We start from the raw sequence: 23,362 nt of genomic DNA, 5'->3' as shown, positions 1-23,362 counted from the left end.
TTTGACCATTTACTGGAGAATCAAGTTCAAATCCCTTTAAATGAGCATTAAACCTCAGTGGGATTAAGTAAATGCTTCCGTCTCTTTTCCCACCAGAAGTGAACAAGGGCTCAGCTAGCGTTTGCAGTTGGGGAAGAGACTCAAGGGTCCTGAGGTTGGAAGAGGGGGAGGGAGAGTTGGTTTGGAATTGGTTGAGAAGGTCTTCCCCGCAGGTGCTGCTGGGGGAGGGCTAATCCGGAAGGCTGAGCTGCAGCTGCAGTGTGGGGGGTGGAGGTGGGGGTGGGGGTGGGGGTGGGGGTGGGGAGGAGAGAGCCTTCCAGCAAGCTCCGGAGGCAGCTCCCAGCCAGATAAAGATCTGTGACTGGCAGCTCCAGATTGACCTGCTGTCCCAATTCCTGTTCCAGGGCAAAGATCACCCAGCCCTTAGACTCGTCCTCCCCCCCCCCCTTCTCCGGCTTTGTTTACCTTATAAGGAAGGTCAACAATACAAAGTCGAAAGTGCCTGCTACCGGCCCCTGGATTTCGACAAATAGTTTCTTGGACCAGAACATTCCATGTGAAGATGGCTGGGCATTCAATCCTGCTGGCTGCTGTCTCAGTCCTGTCGGCCTGTCAGCAAAGTAAGAGTCTCAGGCAGTGTGTGTGTGTGTGTGTGTGTGTGTGTGTGTGTGTGTGCGCACATGGGGGCGGGGTGAAGAAGGTCTGGTTTTTGAGTTTCATGCTTCCTTCCTGGTGGCCGTGGGGGCCACAAAAGGCATAGTGTACCCCGGTTCGTCCGGGTCTCCTTCCCCAGAGGGAGAGATTTTGGAACATTCCAGGGAGCAGTTCTTGCAAAGGGGCTGAGGTAGGCTCTCTGAGCCTGGCGATTCTGCCATGTTTGTGGTTACCACCCACGGCCCAGTTCAGATGACCCTTTGAAATGCACCAGCTAACCTGACGGAAGGGGGCTATCCATACTAATTCGGATGGTTCCAGAGGAAACATTGTACCTGCTTTAGACCCCAGCTGTGATTTTTTGAAGCCTCATTTTTTATTAATGTTTCTTAAATAAACTGCCTATGGCAGGTATGATGATCAGGTTTAAAAAAATCTGCAGAAATACGAGCTTCAGGTTAGGTGATGAATTCGAAATCTTAAAGCACCTTCCCAGTAGACTCATTGGGCATCTCGACTCGCTGGTTATGTAAAGAGCATTTGCTCCATGGAGGGTCAATTATCATCTTATCTATGATGTCAGCTTAACATGCTAAATGGGGAAAAGGGTCTGGACACTGGGGAGCAAGACTGGGAACCAACCATGCATATTTCTTTATTTTTCTGAGTGTGTTGCTCCCAGGAAGGGGAGGCAGAGCTGGGGCCGGCTCAGGGTGCACAGATGGCCAGAGCATGAAGGGACCACAGCTTTGGATAAAGTCCAGGTCTACATGCATGTTCAGGGTCTTGCCTAACCAGTGTGTTTTGTGTATTTATGAAAATATGATACTATGACACACATTGTGTGGTTGAATCATATTCTAGAATAGAGTAGGGTGTTTTTCGCCAACTAAAGGGGCTCTTGGGTCACGCTGGTTCCCACACAGCTCCCCAGAAGCACACCAACCCTGTGTGTTTCCTCCTTCTGGTGCTGCAGAGAGCACAGGACTGGATCCACTAGACACCCCAGAGCATCTGTCAGCCTCACAGAGAGGCTTCTGTGTGCTGGTGGGTGCAGGGGACAGCGGGGAACTGTGGCCAGAGGTCAGGTGGGGGTGGCTGGGGGTGGGTGGGGAGGAGAGGAAACTGGGCCCCTGGTGGTTGGTGGTACTTGAAGACAAAATTCAGCTGAAAGTTGTGAAGATCTTATTGGCTTTATTCAACAAGTCTTTTTTTTTTTTTTTTTTTTTTAATGTGTGTTTGCTACTGTTTATTTTATTTTTTTTTTCTAAAGATTTTATTTATTTATTTGACAGAGAGAAATCACAAGTAGGTAGAGAGGCAGGCAGAGAGAGAGAGGAGGAAGCAGGCTCCCTGCCGAGCAGAGAGCCCGATGCGGGACTCGATCCCAGGACCCTGAGATCATGACCTGAGCCGAAGGCAGCGGCTTAACCACTGAGCCACCCAGGCGCCCTATTCAACAAGTCTTGAATCAGGCAGCATCCCATCCGGCAGATAGAGAGGAGCTCTGGAGAGCTGTATAATATGAAAGACAGAGGGCAGAGGGGGCACAAAAGGAAGTTGCTAGCAAACGGGGATTGTTTGTGGCAAAGGTCACAAATGCTTTTTTAGATAGCATTTATCTCTCAGGCCCATTGCCTCACTAGTGCTAACCTGGTAATTCCAGACTGACTTGTGTAAGATTCCACTTCCGGGAGAGGTTGAAACCGTAACTTAAGTGAGGGATTAAGTCTCGGTTCCGTGATGTCAGCTTAGTGCTAATCACTCCATTTTGAGCCTGTTGTCTCTTTTTTAACAGTGGTAGATGGGGAACGTTTACTGATTGGGTGGGGGAGAGAGAGGGAGAGAGAAAGAAAGAGAAGACACACTGTTTAGTTGACATGAAGGAACAGAATTTGCAGCTTCTGTAGAAGTCTGGTGTTTATGGAGAAGGGACACCATGAATCATGGTAGAAATAGATCTGGTTTTGAAGACAGACAGTTCCCTATCTGTCCAGCTCAGCCACTTACCAGCTGGGTACCCCTGGCCAGGATGTTCTGTCCTTCAGTGTCCTCTTCAAAGAGGGTTAAGCAGGATGCTGGGTGAGAAGTGCTTACCAGAGGGCCTGGCCTGGGGTTGGGGCATAGCATGGTCCGTCCCCATCCTCTGCTGCTCGCCCTCAGAAAGAAGCTTTGGCTGGACTGAGGGGCAGCTACACAGTCAAGAAGCTGAACTATGGCTGGGGCTGGGGTGGGACCGGGGGTGGTGGTCTCGATTCTCACCCCCCTCTCAGCATCCATGCATTCCTCTGGTGAAAGTGAAGAAAAGAGAAAAAGACAGGCATAGCAAAAGGAAAATATCACCAAGTAGTTTTTAGGTGACTGTTAGGGAGGGAAATAAAATGGCTGCCAGCATTTCCATCCTCATCATGTGATCGCAGCAGTAGCCATGGCCTCCCTAAGGCCCCTGACCTGGAAGAGCAGAAAGAGGCTTCTCCTCCTCAGGGAGATGCTGGCTCTACTGAATCCTTCCTCCCGGGGCTGTGGGTGGGCTGGGTGGGGAGCATTCAAACACCCCTGCCATTGCCGGAAACTCCTTGTGTTTGTCCTGTGACAGACAGGCGTGACCAGGTGCTATAGAGAACCAGAGGAAGATGGTACTTTCAAAGCTTTCACACATGGCTTTATTTCGAAGCTCTATATTCTTGCCCCATTGCCCAGTGTAAATCAAGGAGCACACGTCTTTCACTGTTTCCATCTTACAGACGGAAGCAAGAAGACTTACCAAGTGTTTTCTCCAAGGCCGTGTAGCCATGGTGGCAGCACGGTACAGAATGGCCGCCATATTTCCCCTCTGCAGACACATCTCGTTTTTGGCGCCAGTCAGGCAAGTGACTTAATGGCCTCTCCAGATTCAAGCTGCCTTGTGAAGATTTAGCCAGGGCTGGAAGCAGCCTGTGCCAAGTCCTGCATTTCCCAAAGCTTCACCCTGCTCTGTCTGGCTTCAGGGATGCCACAGCATTTTGAATGAGGGACTCTAGCAGAGCATTTATGCACTTTTGATGTTCAGCTGCAGTGTTTAAATCCTGAGCCATGGTTTATTTGTAGAGGAGAGGAAGTCGTGGGGGAGGGAAGAGGCCTGCTGTGCGAGCCCTTACTGAACAAGGCTCACTATTTACTGACTTGTCAGAACAGAGATAGGATCGGGTCTCAGGAGGAAATGCATCACGCCAGAGACTGTCACACAAGCTAGAAACGTGGTGCGCAAGAGGAAACTAGATTTGAAACACGAGCAAGTGGGAAATGGATGTGGAGGTACTAAAGTAAGCGAGACCAGGATTGCCTGGAGAGAACTGGTAGGGAACCGAAACCGGAAGAAATAATCTGAAGGGAAATCCTCGAGCCCAGAGTTACTGATGGGGCAAAGCTAGGGTGATAAGGAAGGGAGGTGAGAACAACTGCCCAAGGAGGAAGTGTGGTCTGGAAGCCAGTGAGCTTCTTAGGGCTGGTCGTCAGATGCAAGCGACTCTGGCATTGGGCCTGGATGATCTAATGCAAATGTGGCCAAGGAAGAACAAAGTCATGATCATCTCATAGTAGGGAGACTGAGTCAGGCAAGGAGGCATCGTTCCCAAAAGTTTTCTTGTGACCTTCCCTCCTGGCTCTTGCCCTCTCTAGGTAGCCACGGATCTGCTTTATGTCACTATGGATTCATTTGCACTTTTGAGAAGTTTATATAAGTGAAACTCTACAGTACTGTTCTCTTCTGATCTTGCTACTCTCATTCAGCATAAATGTTTGAGATTCATCCCTGTTGTTTCATGTGTCAATTGTTCATTCTCTTTTACTATATAATAGTATTCTATTATATGGATATACCACATACACCAAAATTTGTTTATCCATTAGTTTGTTGACCAACATTTGTGTTAGGGTTCTCCAGAGAAGCAGAACAATACAACATGCTCACACATTTATTTAAAAAAACATTGGTTCACACCATTATGGGGGCTGGCAACTCTGAAATTTGCAGGGTGTGTTCGAAGTCTGGAAATTCTAGCAAGAACTGGTGTTGCCGCGTGGAGCCTGAAGGCAGCGGGTAGGCAGAATTCCTTTCTCTTTGGGGGACTTCAGTCTTTTCTCTGTGGGCCTTCAACTGATTGGATGAGGCCCACTCACATAAGGAGGGTAATCTGCTTTACTCAGATTTATTCTACTGATATGAATGTTACTCACACCCAAAAAATATTTTCACAGAAACATCTAGACTGGTGTTTGACCAAACAGTGGGGCACCATGGCCTCGCGTAGTTGAGATAATAAAATTAACAATTAACAATTGCAAAGTTGTTCCTAATTTTTGGCTATTATGAATAAAGCTGCTATGCACATTTGTGTATAAGTTTTTATATGGACATATGATTTAATTTTTCTTGGGGAAATAAGTAGGAGTGGAGTGACTGGCTATATGGTCTATGTATGTCTAACTAAAAAATCCCATTTGGTTTTCCAAAGTGATTGTACCATTTTACATTCCCACCAGAGTGTTTGAGAATTCTGGCTGCTCTGCTAGCCTTACTGCTCTCTTTTTTAATTTATATGATTTGTCTTTTTAACTTTAAACCTTTTAATAGGTATGTGATGGTATCTAATTGTGGTTTAAATTTGTGTGTTTCCTAATCAACAGTGATGTGCTACATTTTAATTGTTAATCCCTCTCTATGCTTGCAGGTTATTTTGCTTTGCATGTGGGAAAGGCAAGATTAAAATACAAAGTTACACCTCCGGCAGTCTCTGGGTCACCAGAGTTTGAAAGAATATTTCGTGCACAGTAAGTAACGCTTCCCCCACCCTTCTGGGATCTGGGCCTACCACATATAGAGACTTCTGATCCGGGCAAAGAGGTGCAGAGAAGATATCCCATTGTAACAAACCATACTTCACAGCCAAATCCCTCCTCATGATTCTTGAAGCTTGAAGCATCCAGCACATGGAGTCTCTACTGACCTACATTTTGAATTTAGAGGGTGCGTTTATAGAAAAGGCTGGGATCTTAAGAAAGACGTCTCTATATCTCTAAGCATGGCGGTTTGGTTCAAGAGCCCCTTGAGTACTCTGAGAGTTCGATAGCCTCCAGCTGGATTAGCTATGACATCAATTTCCTATCTTTATTTTACCTTTCCACATGAAACAGAGACAAACCATTTCCTGAAATCCTAAGCCTGTAAGAGTGAGAAAACTTTCCATTTCACACATACTTGTAGTGATTTTGATCATCTTGTCTTTTCAGATGCACACAGAATGTTCCACCATAAACACCATGAGTTTGGCTGCTACAGAAGCTAGGGCTCCCTTTAGATCTCATCCCCCAAATAAGTGCTTTTAGAAACATTGCATGTGTCACCATTTATGTGTCACTCGGCTCTTTTGTTAATACTTTGGGATTTTTCATCTATGTCATGAGTGACGTGGGCCTATAATTTTCCTTTATTTATATGATCTTCATCTCACTTTAATACCAAGATTATACTAGTCTCATGGAATGAGTTAAGAATTATTTTCTCAGAGAATTTTAGTAAGATTGGGAGAGTGTGCTACTTCAAAGTTGTTAGAATTGCCTGTAAAATGATCTGAACTGATGCTTTCCTTGTGGGAAAAAATCTCAACTGTGGAATTTGATTTCTTTAATGATGATTGGATTATTTGGCTTTTTATTCCATCTTGAATCACTTTGGGCAAGTCATGATCCTTGAGCTGACAACATTGTTCTCTTGTCCATCTCTTTGCTTCAAAAGAATTGCACAGACTGGGTGCCTGGGTGGCTCAATTGGTAAAGCAACTGCCTTCGGCTCAGGTCATGATCCTGGAGTACTGGGATCGAGTCCTGCATCGGGCTCCCTGCTCCACAGGAAATCTGCTTCTCCCTCTGACCTTCTGCTCTCTCATGCTCTCTCTCACTGTCTCTTTTTCAACTAAATAAATAAAATCTTTAAAGAAAAAAAAAAAAAAAGAATTGCACAGATTATTCCCCAGGCTTGAAATTGTGGGATGTTAATAGAAGAGATCATTTTAAGAGGTGCATAAACATGTTTTTTTTTTTTTTTTCAACAAAATTTTCTTGTGGTAAGAATATGTAATGCAAGATATACCCTCTTAAAAAATTTAAATGTATAAAATATTATTGTTTGTAGAGGTACAGTGTTGTACAGCAGATCTCCAGAGCCTGAGCTCTTACTTGACTGAAACTTTATGCCCAAGATATGATTTTCAGTAACATTGAATGACATGGTGAGAGACTCATTTCCCTTTCGGGGAATCTTTATGATTATGTCAAGTGGAAAGCATTGGTTTGGTGCCGATATGTCCCACCCTCCAATATTATTTTTTATCAGAGTAATACATGTATGTGGCCTGAAAATAAAGTGACATTACAAGTTTGAAAGCAACAAATAACTCTCCTTACTGCCAATCCAACCCCAGAGACAACCATTGGCACCCTTCTGACTACTACTTTTGGTATTTACTTCCATATTTCTAAACATTATGCTTTCACTGCTATTTATTGATTAATACATTTTAGACAGTATCCATTAGCTTCCTTTTATGGAAGAAAGAATTTCATGTGTTTCCACTTCCTCTTTTCCTTACCTCCCCCTTCCAGTACAGGGACATCACTTTGTTGAGTTAAACCGACAGCCAATGTTTATATTATTATAATTAACTAAGTAATGTTCAGACTTGAGTCAAATAGTATGTAATGATTTCAGCTCTTTCTTGTGAAATTTTTCATTTTATCTGGGGTTAATGATTGTGTCTTTATTGGTTTGCTTAGTTTCATCCTCAAATCTTGAAGAGAACTGAAACTCTTCTCTTAGCACATTCAAATACATTATCCCCCTTGGATCATTTCTGCTTGAGTCTTCCATCTTTCTGCTTCAATCTGGAGGATGCTTTTTAAACCTGCTGCACGTTGTCATTGTGGGAGTTTTGGGCATCATTCCAGGAATTCTCCTTATTGTCTCCCGATTTGGATTGCCTGCTTTCCTGGATCTCCTATTTTCCTGTTTATTGGTTTTCTCTCATTTTGGTGGAGCGTACCCTGCAGAAGTTTGCTGAGAGAGGTTTGAATAGTTGGTCAGATTTTGAGACTTTACATTTCAAAATATGCTTTTACTCTGCCTCACAGCTAATTGATGTGTTGGTTGGACATATATTTCTATGTTAAAAATCCTTACTCTCCGAATTTTGAAAATATTCTTCTATTATTTTCTAGTTTCCACTGGTATTGTCGTTATGTTCTGTGCCATTCTAATTCCTGGTTCTTTGGAAACCGTGGAGGCTTTAGAATCTTCCTCTCATCCCAATGTCCTAAGATGTTATGGTTCTGTGCTGACTGAGAGGCATTTGTCTTTACTATGCTGACCCCTACATAAAACTTTTTTACAGACTGAAAACTCATGTCTTCCTGTTCTAGAATTTTTTTTTTTAAGATTTTATTTATTTGTCAAAGAGAGAGCGAGCAAGAGCGAGCACAGGCAGACAAGAGTGGAAGGCAGAGTCAGAGGGAGAAGCAGGCTCCCTGCGGAGCAAGGAGCCCGATGTGGGACTCGATCCCAGAACCCTGGGATCATGACCTGAGCCGAAGGCAGCTGCTCAACCAACTGAGCCACCCAGGCGTCCCCCTGTTCTAGAATTTTTAAAAAAATATCTTTTCCCCTGAATTTCCTCTTCTTCATTTTCTCTGTTCCTTTATTCTTAAAACCTCCATGAATTGTATGTTGAGCTCTGGATGGGTCACCTAGTTTTCTTTTATCTTTGGTTTTTCATCTTGGACTTTTGCTCTTTCTGGGAAATTTCTGGAACTTCTGTTGACTAACCTTTAAAAAATCCAGATATCAGTTTTACTTTCTAAGAATTAATTTTTATTCTTTGATTTTTCTTTAGCTATTACTGCTGCTATTAAATCATCCCTTTTTGTTTTATGGATACAGTTTAATTTCTTATATCTGAGGATTTTTATGATATTTTTTAAACTTCTTGTATCATTTCTGTTTTTTCCAAGCTCCTCCTTATTTGTCAATTTTAGCCTCTGTCTTTCATTTTTATGTATTATTTGCCCATTAAATATCTGTTGACCACCTCTATATACTTGGCACTGTTCCAGTAGCTTATGATATACCAGTGGAAAAATTAGACAAAGATCCTTGCCCTCTTGAAGTTCACCTTATAGTCAAAGAAGATGGGAAGGAAACAGGTAATAGTATAAGAAAATACTATATTAAGCAAGAGGTGGTAAGTGTTAAGGAATAAAGGAAAAAGGAGAGCACTGCAAGGGAGCATAGGGATGGGTTGCTGGGGGGCGAGTTGGGGCGGGTTCTTATTTAGGTTGTTCCGTGTGGACCCCACGGAGAGGTGACTCAAGCAAAAGCTTGAAGTGGGTAAGAGTTAGCCGTGTGAACATGCAGAGGAAAGCCTATTGAGGCAGAGGGAGTAACTATTGCAAAAACCCTAAGTGGGAATGTGCCTGGTGGGTGAGCAAGGAAGTCTGTGGCTGAGAGAAGGAGCTGACACAGTGGTAGGAGGCAAAGTTAGAAAGCTAATAGATGGATCATGTTGGGCCTTCAAAGCCTTTGTGAGGACTTTGGCTTTTCTCTGAGAGAAACAGAAAGTCCTTATAAGGTTTTGAGCAGAGGAGTAACACCATCCTATATTTTCAAAGGATCACTTGATCTGCTTTGCTGAGAACAATCTCTATGAGGCATTGGTAGAAGGAGAAAGTTCAGTTAGGAGGCTACCTTGAACCAGGGAGGTAGCAGTAGAGATGGTGAGAAATGGTCAGATTCTGGATATGTTTTGAGGATAGAGCCAAGAGAATTTCCTGACATAATAAATACGGAGTGTGAGAAGCGTCAAGAACGACCTCAGAGATTTGGCCTGAGTGTCCCGAGAGACAACCGAGAGAGAGAAGGCAGCAGGAGGACCAGCTTTGAGGGGAAGACCAGGTGATTCTGATTGACATGTTGAGTCCGAGATGTGACTTACGCTACAGCTAAGGAGAGGTTGTCAGCATTGTCATTCACTACGCTGCTTGGATCCTTTCTTGTTGCATTGTAAACAGCCTGGTACGGTACACATCTGGGTAGAGAGACAGCAGGCAGGTGGATACACGAATCTGCATTTTGGCAGAGGGATCTGAGCTGGAAATACAAATTCACTGGCACACAAAGAAGATTTAGAACCACGACACCGGAAGAATTTTTTTTTTTTTTTTTTTTTTAAAGAACTCTTTAAGGGAGTGGGTGTAAGTAAAGGAGAGAAGAGGAACAAGGACTGAACCAGCCTTAGAAATCAAGAAGACAAGGGTCCAGCAAAGAGATCTGAGCAAAGAAGATCTTAGAAGCTTTACTCAAAAGTCAAGTGGTTCTTGATGGGCCGGTTTAATAAAGAGTGTCAGAAAATGATCGGGGAACTCCGTGTGCATGGGTGGGGCTTACTGAGTTAGGCAGCTTCGCCAGAGGGTGATTGATCATCAGCAGCTTTCTTTGGGAGAGCTCCAAACATCAGTATCTGTAGGTTCCTTTTCTGGGACCATTTGGTTTCTTTCGAGAAAACTCTTAAGCCCCCTGTGGGGACAGGCAAGTGTGGGCTGAGGGAGGAGGATGAGTACAATAGGTCTTACTTCCAAAAACCTGAAAGAGTGCCGGGTGAAGGAAGGAAGGTTCTTCTTCTACACAGTATGTAGGTGCCCATGGTTCCTAGCACAGAATTTTGTTCTGGACCCCCCTGCGATTCTCTGGTTGGGGTTCTCTAGGCAATAGAGCTCCCCTGTCCTGGGATGGGGAAGTAGGAGTGGGGCTCAGAGGTGGAGGGGAGCAAAGCACTCCTTATTAGAGTCTGTCAACCAGTTCTTCCCTTTCAGCCTTTAGCCTCAAAGGTACCCGGAGTCCCCAGTTCCTGAGCCTGTTGGGGTTCTGGGATGAGCAGTGTCTTAGTCTTGATTGGTCCGTCCTTCTGCAGGCACTGAGGCTTCATCTGTCTGCACTCTGTCAGCTCAGCCGCTGTTCCCCTGAGGGCTGTCCTTCTTCAGAAATTTGCTAACATCTCTCTTCCACTGCTGTGTCTGCTCCCACTCTCCTTGTTCTCGATGACTCTATATCTATTTTTTTTTTCCTTTACTGGCATTTTAGTGAGGTTTCAGGAGGGAGAAGAAGTAAACATGGGTTCAGTCTGTCACGTTTAGCACGGAGCCCTCGTGATGTGCTCTCAACACCTCTTGAACATCCATTCTCTTCTTCGACAGAGGGAGGGTCTTGTGCTCTGAGCCTTCAACAATCAACAGCATCTAATGAGAACTTGGCAAATTTTGTTCTCATGGGATTTATTTTTATACTTTATTTAGAAAGTGATATTCTTTTTCTAGTCATAAAATTTCATTCTCCCTAATTTAAGTAAAAAAAAAAATAGGTGATTTATAGAAAAATAGTGTTATATGGAGATGCTAAACTTCTGACAGTGATATATTAATGCTTGAAGTTTAGGAGACACTGTACTATTTATAAACCTCTTCACAGGAAGAAATTCCACATCTTCCTACCTTGTCTTCTGTCATCTAAGAACTTTCTCTTGGGACGTGCTGGGCTTCTGGCATGCTCAGTCCTTGGGCTGCTTCTGGTTCTGTTTGTACTTACCCTTTCCACAAATTTGATTTCTTTCAAGTTATTGCTCTCGCCCTTCTCTCTCTCTCTTAAAGATTTGTGTATTTATTTGAGAGAATGAGAGAACGTGGGGGTGGGAGTGAGGAGAAGCAGGGAGAGAAGAGGAGGAAGGGGAAAGAATCCCAAGCAGACTTTGTGCTGAGCACAGAGCTAGTCCCGGGGCTCAGTCTCACAACACTGACCTGAGCTGAAACCAGGAGCTGGAGACTTAACCAACTGAGCCACCCAGGCGCCCCTCTCTCTTCTTTTCTATAGCTGGAGGCCATTTTGGAATATTTCTCTTAAGCTGCTGTTTATTAAAAAAAAGTACGCACACTTAATCTTCTTGTTAGAAGTGTTTTGTTTGTTCTGTTTAATTAATCATGGCAGAATGAAGAGGGGTTAAAGAATAATGGCCAATAAGTGGGGCAGAGGGAGTGAGGAGTCATCAAATACCTTTAAGAGCATAGTGGTAATTGTCCTGAGTGCTCTCTGAAGGGTGAGTGAGGATGACCTATTCACTTCCCTGAATTTCTTCTTAGATGTTCCATTGCACTAGACCAAGTCTTCACATAGACTATAAGGTTTAAGTATAGCAGGCCAAATCAGATTGGATTCATTGCTAGTGAAGCCATTTTGATTTTATCTGAGGGGGTTAGGGCAGGATCCCTTGGGATAACGCGGTCATCCCAAAGCCTGCTTGGCTATTCTTGTCTTCAAGGGTAGGCTCTCTTGAGTCCTGCAAATCCCCGAGAGGAAAAGCACTTTCTTTTCTGGCTCTCCTGGACCTTCTCCTGAAGGACATTGAGTCCTTCAGCCTCCCTTCAAGGTCTTAGGGTCATAGCTATATCAGATATGCTGTCTTTTTCCCTGCTATTTTGTCCTAAGTTTGATGTTAGGACTAATCCTATCTCTAAGTGGAAACTGACATCTCCTAACAACCACTTCAAGGTCCCTCTGACCACAAGGAAGTACCTATTTCCTATCTCAAGCTCACCTCAGGTTGGATATTCATTTGCCGAGCAGAGATTATTATGGCTCCCGGTTTACCCATATTACTAGCCCAGGGCCTCATCCCCATTCAGCTCCTCTTTCCTTCTTCCAGGAAGGGTCTTAAAGAGGACTCTCTCTAGAATTTTGCGTCTTTTACTGGAACACATTTTTAAACTTGTGAACAAATCAAGTATAGTTTCAACAAGGGCCATTCCTTCAAGTTATTGCTAAACTTAGGAAATTCTATCTTATCTCATTTGAGTATCTTGATCCCTTTAGATTGAAGGATTTTATAAATCTAAGAAGCAGATCCAAGTAATAGTTTGATCTTGTTGCAATTTAAGTACATTCCCTCTGATTCTATTCTCATCAGAAGAGCAGAATAGCTGTTAATGACCCCACTCTTTTTCATACATTTGGGGACAATTATTAAGTATCTTTCATCTTCTGTATTTTGAGGCTACATTGTAATAATTCTTTAGCTTTCCCCCCCAATCATTAAAAAAGTTTGGTTGTTCTCTTTGGACTAAGATTTTTCGTATTCTAAACCTGAAGCCTGGAAGTATATGTAATGTCCCAACAATGGTTTCTTTAGTGCTGGGTAAGATAGTAGAATTTCCTCTCACCTAGTTCTTTGAATGCACCCCTATTTGCTTAATATTGAATTATTCAGTTTCTGTTCCCGAATTAGCCAATCACAAGTAACCCATTCATCATGAACCTGAGTACTCTTTAGAAATATTACACTGTTCTTACCCACTATATCTGTAAATTTTTTGTTTTTGCTGTTTCACTTACTTTTTTATAGTCATTTTGAATTCAAATCCAGAAATTTAGAGTTTCAAACTATTGGCCTTACTGTAGGTCTAAAAACTCTGGAAAAAGGAAAATTCACAAAGAATAATTTTTAGGTATTCTGCAACACTGGGGTTATAAGTAATGTGGATCACCTATTTTTTTTTTAAAGATTTTATTTATTTATTTGACAGACAGAGATCACAAGCAGTCAGAGAGGCAGGCAGAGAGAGAGGAAGGGAAGCAGGTTTCCAGCTGAGCAGAGAGCCTGACGTGGGACTCCATCCCAGGACCCTGAGATCATGACCTGAGCCGAAGGCAGCGGCTTAACCCACTGAGCCACCCAGGCGCCCTGGATCACCTATTTTTGTAATAAGTACAAGTTAAAAAGAGGCAGTAAACATATCTCCATTTTTCTTACAAGTGCACCCATCTTAGATATTAACGAAAAGCCTAAGATGTCCTTATCCACTGAGTTAGAATGGGCTATGGGTCCCCGAGGTGAGATCATGACTCTAAACTATGAGCCCTTCAAACTGTAGCACCCTCCTCCACAAACTGTATCTGTCGGCTTAGGCTGCGGTAACAAAATACCACAGATTGGGTGGTTTAAAAAACAGACATTTGTTTTCTCACACTTCTGGAGACGAGAAGATCAAGATCTTGATCTAAGATCATAGTTCTGGCTGCTTGGGTTTCTGGTGAGAGCTCTCCTCTCTTGGCTTACAAATGGCTGCCTTCTCGCCATGTCTTCCTTTGTCATTTCCTTGGCGTGTACACGCCAAGACAGAGAAGGGGGTGGGCGGGGTGAGTCTGGTGGGTGGCAGAGAGCTCTCTGGTGTCTCTTTATAGAAAGATGCCAATCCCATTAGATCAGGGTCCCACTCTTCTGACCCCATTTAACCTTAATTACTTTTATACTCCACGTACAGCCACACTGGAGGTTAGACCTTCAACATACAAATTTTGAGGGACACCAACAGTCAGTCCATGCCACCACCAAATATCTCTGTCCCCCACACTGGCTGAGTCTCAGGTGGCGGGACACGAGGAGCAGCAGGGGTGTGGATGAGTTGCAAGCCTCACTCCCTCGTCTGCTCATCCTGGTGCTTCCGCAGCAGTGGCACCCCTGAGCGGGGGTGCAATCCTGCCCTCCTGCCATCTGTGGCCACTGCCCTCTCGAGTTCCCACATAAGGGTTACTCGACAAGGAGCAGTTCAGATGGTTACAGATCTATATAGAAAGATCAGCTCAGCACCTTTACTCTGCAAGCCTTTGCTGAGCATATTAACCTGTTTCTCTGACCCTCAGCCAGTGTAATTATCAAAAAGACTTTCCAGGGTCAAAAGCCAGCAGACTGAGGCTGGGCCATCTGCTAATAGAGCAGGCCACTCATGGCGGTGGGCAGCCCGCTGCTTCCGAATGATTCACCCAAACAGAAGGAGAAAGGAAAAGGAGCTAACAAAAACTCAAAAGAGGAAAACCTCCTAAGAAGCCTCCTTTGGGTTGCCTTGTGTCTTTTTATTTCTGAAGCGTGTTATACTGCTAGGTACTCTAGGGAATGGGTTTTTCCCTTCGGTACCTGGTTCACATTTTCTGTGAACAAGAGTGTCATACACAGTCTCCTAATCGACCAAATAGCAGAGCAATTCAGAAGAGCTTGAGGTCAGACCTCCCCCAGGTGACGCGTCCACGCTGAGGGGACACTAAGTAATCTGCTGGGAGGGTGAGGAATCTTGGGAGCTTCGATTTAATATTTGCTCTTAAAATCTCGTTCTTTAATTTCTGTTTTGTGTGTGTTTTATCATGTAGATGATATTCTTTTCCAGTTAATTTTATGAGCTGGGCTAATGGATCAGCCCCATATTCCTGGTGGTTTAACACAATAGAAGTGTGTGTCCTGGTCATGTAGGGTCCTGTGTGGAGTTCCTGGTGGAGCAGCTTTCCACATGGCCATTGAGAGGCCTACACTCTGTCCATCTAAAGGGTCTGTCCCCATCCTTGTCCTTAGAGTTTTCCCCACTCAGCCAGTGTGGGAGGGAAGGGAGCTTGGCACACCTGCTTCTTGACCATTTGGCTCAGAGGTGACATATTTTACTTCCTCTTTCCATTGGCAGGAAATGGCCCTGCCCAACTCCAGGACAGCCAGGCATCGGGTCCCTGGTGTGCAACACCAACTTCACACCATCTTTGTGGCCAGCTCACTACCTCTGCTACATATAGGAGGACATGTGTCTGTCTGTTGCTTTTTAGTGGGGTTATGCAACCAGGAGAACTGTACAGTCAACAAAATTTGGAGACCCGTGTTTTAGGAATTGCTCAGTTTGGCTGTCAGGCCTCAGTTTGGTTCTTTTTTCCAAAATGAGGTGAACTGAGCAATACAGTTCATGACAGACAGGAGCTAATGGTACTTAGTTCAGGACTGTACTCACTACTGCTGCCTTTGGGTCCAGTGGGACTCTGGAGTGGCCACAAGTCTGGGGCCTTACAGCTAGGCTCCCTCGGAGTTGGGCATGAACCGAAAATGACTCAATCTCCATAGGCTTCTTCGGGTCGACCTTTCTGGTGACCAGCTCCTTCCGGTTGGTCTGGCACTTTCCTACCCAAAGTTCTGTGTCCCAGGAAACCCTCAGGTCTAGGCGGACTGAGACAATGTAGCTGGGACCATCCTGGTTATGAAATTCAAAGTCCCATGTTCTGAAATCCCGCTCAGTCTAGGGCAAACTAGGAGGATTGGTCACCCTACTGTCTTCCTAACAGACTTTTCCTGTCATTGCCCCTGGGTAGACTTTGAGCCATACGGTGACTCTGCCTATAACAAAGGAAAAGCTTCTCCCCCAGTCATTTTATGGGAAGCTTAACTATCAAAAGAGCACAGGTTTTTTGAGCAGAGAGGGCTCTAACCAGGGACGAGTACACAGACATGTTTCCCTCAGTGTGGGCATGTGGGAAAGGGGACAGTCCTTCAGAGGCCATAATGGGCTACCTCCGTCCCTTTCCACATGAAGGGGAATGGGCACAGCTGCTTCCAGTTGCTTTCTGTTGCATTTGGAGACTTTGCCTGAGGATCACCTAGAGTAAGACGACAGACCATATCTGCTTTCGTGTCCAAAAGAGACCGGGAATTATTTCCAGTTTAGTTTTCTTGTCAACGTAACTATAATTAGTCACCGATAGGATTGTTAAAAACAGAGTTTCCGAACTTGGTCCCCTTGAGTTAAACAGTGTTTGTGGACACCTTGCTGTGAACGAGCTATCTTGGGACACATCCAGGCATGAACCACTTAACTGTGGTGGCGGAAAGACATGGCCGCATGCTGGGTTGGGGTGGTGCAGGAAGAGGTCATACTGAACGGGTAGAACAGGACGCAAGGTGTGTCAGCGAGGCCGGACCTGGTATTCTCAGTAGGCAGCTACAAGGAAGACCATCGCCATATAGCTGGGCTCCATGGCTGACCGTCAAGAGAATTATTTTCGATCTCTGATATATGATATTAAGACAGGGACAGAGCCTCCTTTCAGAGGGACTAGGGCTTAAGGCAGGGCAGCCCAAGTGGGGCCCGGAGGAGCAATGGATAATGAGCACGGCTAGGACCTGAGACTAGGGTGACACCGACAGTGACTAACTGCCTGGAGGGGACAAAGGGACTCGTTTTTTGGGAGCAGAACTGCCCACATACTCCAGGCTCCGCCTTCAGGGAGCCCAAATGCAGTTACAGTTACACCCTTGCTGGAATCTCAATGGCTCCTAAGCAGGCTCACCCAGGACCTCTACACCCCCTCCGCTTATCTTCTGGGTCACTTCCTGGTCACTTCTGGGTCACCTCAAGGGAGGTGAGGGACACAGCCCCTGCTGGAAAGCCCTTGTAGGGAAGGATCGTCACACTGTCCTGCTAGAGTCCTTCCCCAAAATCCCATGGATGCAAGCCCCATTAGCTTTCAGAGCTAGGGGTTCTGAGGGCCCAGCCCTCAAGCAGGAGTCTTAAAAGCTGGCAGGCTATCTGTGGGGTCCTCTGGGAGAAGCTGCTGGTATGGCATTGTGCTGGGGGGCGGTGCATGCAAGCATGTGTCTCAGCCTTGCCCACCCGTTTCAGCGTGGGTATCTTCTCCTTGTCTCCACTGTAGGAGTCACTCAGCTGGCTTTCGGGTTTCCTTCAGAGGGAAATAATCTGTACAATCAGGGTATCCGTGGGAGGAGGGAAGTTCCAGAGCCCCCTATGTTGCCATCTTGGTGGCCAAATAAAATAAAAAACATTTTTTTTTTTTTAATTAAGAAAATAAAGCCCCTCATGGTGACCTCGGCTAGAAGATACAGGTCTTCAAGAATGGGTATCAACTATCTCTGGGCTGATTGTCTCATAATGTGGCATACACAAACTTCAAGGAATAATGTGGAATCATTTTGGATTCTCTACACTATGCCACTCCCACCGGGGTCAACTCAAGACATCACAAATGACAGTAGAGTTCTTTCCAGTTGTGATAGTGTCAGCAAGGAGCACAGCCGACCTAGCCGAGATCCCTTGGGGGTGCAGCATGGGAAGGATGAGTATAATTCATCTTTTTTTTCTCTTTGCTAGGTGCAGATGAATTATAGTTCTTAGAGAACTGTTCCTTTTTGCTTAAAATAGTATCAGATTTTCTGTCCAAGTTTTCTATGAATAGAGGCAATTTGACTTGATGTTGGGACAGGGCTTTGGCGGTGACACAGAACCTTTGATTCTCTGCAAGGCATGGTCAGCTTGTGCTGTCCGGACTTATTTTTTCCCTCCGTAAAATGGGAATGAAGAATACTCCATTCAGGAGACTTTAGGGGAATTATTTAAGAGTGTTTTTTAACTGCTGGGTAACCCAAGTGGAAGGCAATGAGTGTGTAAGAATTTTGGGGAAGAGATCTGATAAATATAAATTGTGTTATTTTCTGGGTTCTTTAGAAAAGATGTGGAATGAATTTTGGGCTTAGAATCAGAACCATCTTAAGGTCTGTCTTTTGGAAAAGAGCTAAAATTCATTCCAACTACTGGCAGCTTACATGTTGGAAAGTGATTTTTGGCCCGGATTTGAGGTTTAAACAGTGTTTGAGTCTTACCTTGGAAAACTCATTTGACATGAAAAGACATCTAAGTTTTTATGTAATTCTTATATTATTTTTATAAGAAGAGATTAGACATTTACCTCCAGATGAAAGCATAATGTTTTCAGGTTGAGTTTTCTCATAAAATAACCTATGTCTGAGGTGTCTGGGTGGCTCAGTTGGCTAAGCCTCTGCCTTTAGCGCAGGTCATGATCCCAGGGTCCTGGGATCCAGCCTTGCATCTGGCTCCCTGCTCAGCAGGGAGTCTGCTTCTCCCTCTCCTCCCCGGTGGTGCTATCTCTGTCTCTCTCTCAAATAAATAAGTAAAATCTAAAAAAAAAAAAAAAAATGACCAGTATCTTTATATTTTTTTTTCTTGCAGACAAAACTGTGTGGAGTTTTACCCCATATTTCTGATTATGTTGTGGATGGCTGGATGGTATTTCAATCAAGGTAATTTTAAAATAGGATCGACTCTGTTCTAATGATGACTGTGGTTCTTAGAACCATTAAGGAACAGATGTGCCACCAAACATCGACTGATTCCGGAAATTGTTTTAAAGAAAATAATCCATGTCTCTGTGCATCAAAGAGCACCGCTCTGCAGATAAGCTAACTTTGGCTTCATTTCAGTTTAACTCGGTAAAACAAATAACAAAAACAAAGCAGAACAAGAAAACCAACTTGGAGCAAACCGCATGCTGCGCATTCCCAGATGAAAATGACATGATCTTGGTCTTCAACTCTGATTCCTTAATTCCAGTTTCTCTGCAAGAGTTCACCCTAATGATCATAGCTATTATTATCTATAATACCTACGTGCCAGGTACTGTTTTACATCTTCAAACCCATCCCATGGACAGGATAGATAGAATTGAAACCTTCCTATGAGGTAGGTTCTGTAACTGATGCCTACTCTACAGATGAGGAAACAAATCCACAGTTTACGTAGTTTGCTCAACTTAACATTCATCAGTGTGGGAGAAAACTGGCTTTCAAGTACAACTGTAGGTATTTTCTCAATAACACGTGTACCCTTGAGTTCACAAGGCTGTCGTGCTCCTGTGTGTAGCCGCTCTGCAAACATCTGGAAATGTCCTTGGCGAGCTGAAGCCTTAACCCAAATATGCCTGTTTCTTTAACGGGGTCAGAGCAGCACTGGCTATCTGAGTTGGAGAAATTCAATCTCTTTGGCTGTATGCTAACTTTCATCATCTCATTTGGGTCTGACACTTGATGGCTAAGATTTCACTAAACCCCAATCCAGTGGCTTTCAAAGGCAACCTCCTTGACTGTCTTCTTGTAATTTTTGCTGTCAACTGAGGAATTTCAGATAAAATGTCCTTCAGAGAGAGAGACTTCTTAACTCTATTCCAACTCACATTTTTGTCCCCTGAGGGCATGAATGAAGGCGGTTGTTCCTTGTCAGATAAGACTGCATTAACAACTAATAAGAAACCTGCCTTTGATAATGGGACTCAGTCTCTGCTATTTGACCCTTTGGATGTCACTGTAATGGGCTGAATGAAGCCACTGTCAGAAAAGGATTTTCTGTCATAATTTTGTTCTTCCTCATGAAAACTTAAGTTGCCTGTTAATTGCCTGGAATAGTTCTTATTGGCTTCGAGGGAATTAAGTCATTATATGGGGGGTTTGGTGGGGAGGCTTCAGAACTGTAGTCTGCTTCAGGAACTGTCCACTTCCTCCCTCACATGCCAGCTGCCCCCCGACCCCCACCATCTCATCTCTTCGCTTGGCCGCCTCCTTCTCCCCTGTAGGTCCCAGGCATGCGTCCTCCCCCCAGGAGGCCTTCCCTGACCCCTTTCTAAGGGATGCTTCCTCCGCCCTCGCTGTTCCATCCCTCCTGCCTCATTTCCTTCCCTGGACTTTCAGTTCTGTGATGTTCTTCTAAGTTTTCTCCTTGTTGGCTGTCTTTGCTGATAAACTCTGTAAAGGTAGGGAGCTTGTATCTATTTCACTGCTGACCCCAATCCTTAGACTCTGCTCGGTGTAGGGTAGAGACTAAAGAAAATGTTTGTGATCTAATAAAATAAGAAATTTATTTTTATTCAGGATTTCAGAGCCCCAAAGATAGACTCCAAGTGTGTGCCAGAGGGCTCTCGCAATTTCCATCCATTGGGTGCTGAGGAAGAGAGAGGGTCCCTGATGGCAGGGAAAATATTGATATTTTTTTGTGGGACAAGATGACAGAAGATCATGCTACACTTTACATTTCTTTGAGGTAAAATTTACACACTGTATAGTGAAAGGCACAGATCATACATGGTCCATTCCATGAGTTTTAACAAGTGTGTGCCCATCAGATGCAGGACATGACTTCCACTCAAAATTTTTCTTTTTTTAAAAGATTCCATCTATCTATCTGTCTGTCTATCAATCTATCTGCGAGAGAGAAGGGGGAGAAGCAGAGGGAGAGGGACAATCAGACTCCATGCTTAGCATGCAGCCCAGTGTGGGGCTTGATCTTACAACCCTGGGAGTATTACCTGGGCGGATACCAAGAGTTGGACATTTTACTGACCGAGGGACCCAGGTGTCCCTAGAAAGTTTTCTTCTGCCCCTCCTCGTCAGGCCCTTTCAGAAGCAAACACCATTCTGGTCTTTTTCATCATAGTTCAGTTCTGCCCATTCTAGAACTTGCCATCGTGGGAACAATACAGTGTTTACTCTTGTGCCATGCTTCATTCACTCAGAAAAATGTTGAGACTCACCATGTTGTTGCAAGTATCCGTGTCTTTTCATTGCTGCATGGTATTCTGTAGTATGATTATCTCAGTTTGGTTATCCATTCTCCTGTTGGAAGGTTTCTGGGCTCTTTCCTGTTTTTTACTATTATGAATAAAGCTGCAATAAACATTCTGTGCAAGTTTTTTTTATGGACATGTGCTTTCATTTCTTTGGGGATAAATATATAGGAATGGAATTGTTGGGTAAAAAGTGGACCCAAAAGTTGGGTCATAAGAAACTACCACAACTTTTCCCAAAGTGGTTGTACTATTTTGCATTCCCACCAATAACGTATGAGGATACCAATACTGCCAACATTTTGTGTTGTTGGTCTGTTTAAATTTTAGCCATTGCAGTGGGTTTGCGGTGGTATCCTCTCCTTGTGGTTTTAAGATGCAGTTTGCTGATACTGAATGATGTTGAATAATGTTGAAAAAAATTCTCATGTGCTTATTGGTACATTTGTCTTCCTATATGAATTGTCTATTCAAATATTTTGCCCATTAAAAAAATTAAGTTGTTTTTATCAGAGCTATTGGTGCATTCTGGACATGTGTACATTTTGTGAGCATTTTCTCAGTTGTCATACCACGTTTTGAGAGACCGCCATCACATTCCATATCTTCTCTGTTTCTTCTCTGTAGTTTTTGCTACTTGTCTGGGTCTGGTGTACATATATGCTCGTCACCAGTATTTCTGGGGATATTCGGAAGCAGCTAAAAAAAGGTAAGGAGAAACTATGAACTGGGTGACACTTAGGAAAAGAGAGGCTGGGTGGCGTCGAATTAACTGTGCATTCCTGAGGTTATTAGGGCCCCGATGGTCGTGGTTGCACAAGTGATCTGAGTGGCCCAAGACCCTTCTTCCCAGGCCTTGCATAACTAGGGGTGAGACGGGAACATCAAGTACAAACTGGGCACTCAGTGTGTGCTCGCAGCCGCCACACTGGAAATCCTTGCAAGGATTGTGCACGATCTCCAAAAAGCCGCAAAGCAAACAATCCTGCCCAGGCGTGACCATCCTTTGAGTGTGCAAAGGATGGCTTTGTGGCTAGGCATCCCCTTAAATTCATGTGATGAATCCAAATTTTCAAATGGCAAAAGCGTTTGAAGTTCTGGGAGGTGCCAGCGGTGAGCAGCCTACCCCCGAACGCCTCCCATCATCGCTGCACTGGTTACCATGTCTCTGCCTCGTGTCTTTCCTGTAGGATCACCGGTTTCCGGCTGAGTCTGGGGAGTCTGGCTCTGCTGATGGTCCTAGGCACCCTGGGGATTGCAAACAGCTTTCTGGATGAGTACCTGGACCTCAATGTCGCCAAGAAACTGAGACCCTTCTGATGTCCTCCCCTCCCTTTGCCCAAATGTTTGCAGAAGCTGTTCACACCCTGAAGGTCATGTGGGGTCAAATGGATCAATTATTAAAAAGAGAAGGCTTTATTTTGTTTTTCCTGAAATGGCTTTGTAGGAACATACCCGTTAGAGAATGCGTTTCCTGTTTAAGAATTAAAGTCCACCGTGACAGCGTACAGCCTATCCTCAGTGGAAGGTGCACGGGCTCTGGTTCTTGACGTGCATGCTGAAGCCATGACTGCTTATGTGGGAGAGAGCAGCCTGACCACGCACCGGGTTTTCTGTGGGGCCGTCGCCCCCCCATCGATAATGGTCCCACCACTCCTGTCCCACTACTACGTTCCAGACAGATGCTAAACAGGACGCCACGCTCACTTTATGGGCTGTAGGAGAGCAACAGATGGCTGTACATGGGGGAAGTCAGGCAAACACATAAAGTAGCCAGAGAAGACAGTCCTCAACTAATAGCACAAAACAAATCTGGGTGCGAAATTTCCCTTTTTAAAGAAAAAGGGGGAAAGGGGTGGGGGGGAAAGGCCTATCATTTTTAAGGAAGCATCCTGAGACTAGTGTGCAGCTGATGTCCTTGCCCCTGGTCAGGGGAAGGAGGGTCATGGTCACAGCTGGAGCGAGGACGGGGTTCTGCTGTACTTCCTGTGTCATGTGGGGTTTGGGGTCGGCTGCTGCTGTGACTCTCCTCTATTTTCTTCACCTTTTTTTTTTTTTTTTTTAAAGATTTTATTTATTAGAGAGAGAGAGAGAGAGCGCACAAGCACAAGTAGGGGGAGCAGCAGGGAGAGGGAGAAGCAGTCTCTCTCCTGAGCAGGGAGCCCGATGCAGGGCTCGATCCCAGGACCCTGAGATCATGATCTGAGCCGGAGGCAGACAATCTACTGAGCCACACAGGAACCCTACTTTTTTCATCTGTAGGATGGGAATGAGTTCACCTCACAGTCTTCAGGGACTTCAGGAAAATGGAATTATGAGCCCATATAACACATTTTAACATCAGGAAAACGGCTCTGTCGATTTTTCTAGAGAAATCTGGACAGCGTCGAGTCTGTGGTGGGCATCTTC

General features: G+C 44.6%; 1 protein-coding gene across 1 annotated transcript; it reads left to right on the top strand.

The window, feature by feature from the left end:
• Positions 1-292: 292 nt before the first annotated feature.
• On the top strand, positions 293-22,372 carry MGST2 (microsomal glutathione S-transferase 2). Its single transcript, XM_082729124.1, has 5 exons — positions 293-620; positions 5,364-5,463; positions 18,571-18,641; positions 21,581-21,662; positions 22,144-22,372. The coding sequence occupies exons 1-5, from the start codon at positions 563-565 to the stop codon at positions 22,271-22,273; spliced, it is 441 nt and encodes a 146-aa protein (XP_082585250.1). The 5' UTR covers positions 293-562; the 3' UTR covers positions 22,274-22,372.
• Positions 22,373-23,362: the final 990 nt, after the last annotated feature.

This window comes from Mustela nivalis (genome assembly GCF_964662115.1).
Source record: "Mustela nivalis genome assembly, chromosome: 4".
NCBI classification, from domain to species: Eukaryota; Metazoa; Chordata; class Mammalia; order Carnivora; family Mustelidae; genus Mustela; species Mustela nivalis.
This window is presented reverse-complemented; position numbering and strand designations above follow the sequence as displayed.

Bases quoted from the DNA above. Each gene is read 5' to 3' on its own strand.
- MGST2 (XM_082729124.1), top strand. From the start codon at position 563: ATGGCTGGGCATTCAATCCTGCTGGCTGCTGTCTCAGTCCTGTCGGCC. The intron at 621-5,363 runs GTAAGAGTCTCA...CTATGCTTGCAG, and splicing joins CCTGTCGGCCTGTCAGCAAA to GTTATTTTGCTTTGCATGTG. The intron at 18,642-21,580 runs GTAATTTTAAAA...TCTTCTCTGTAG, and splicing joins TGGATGGTATTTCAATCAAG to TTTTTGCTACTTGTCTGGGT.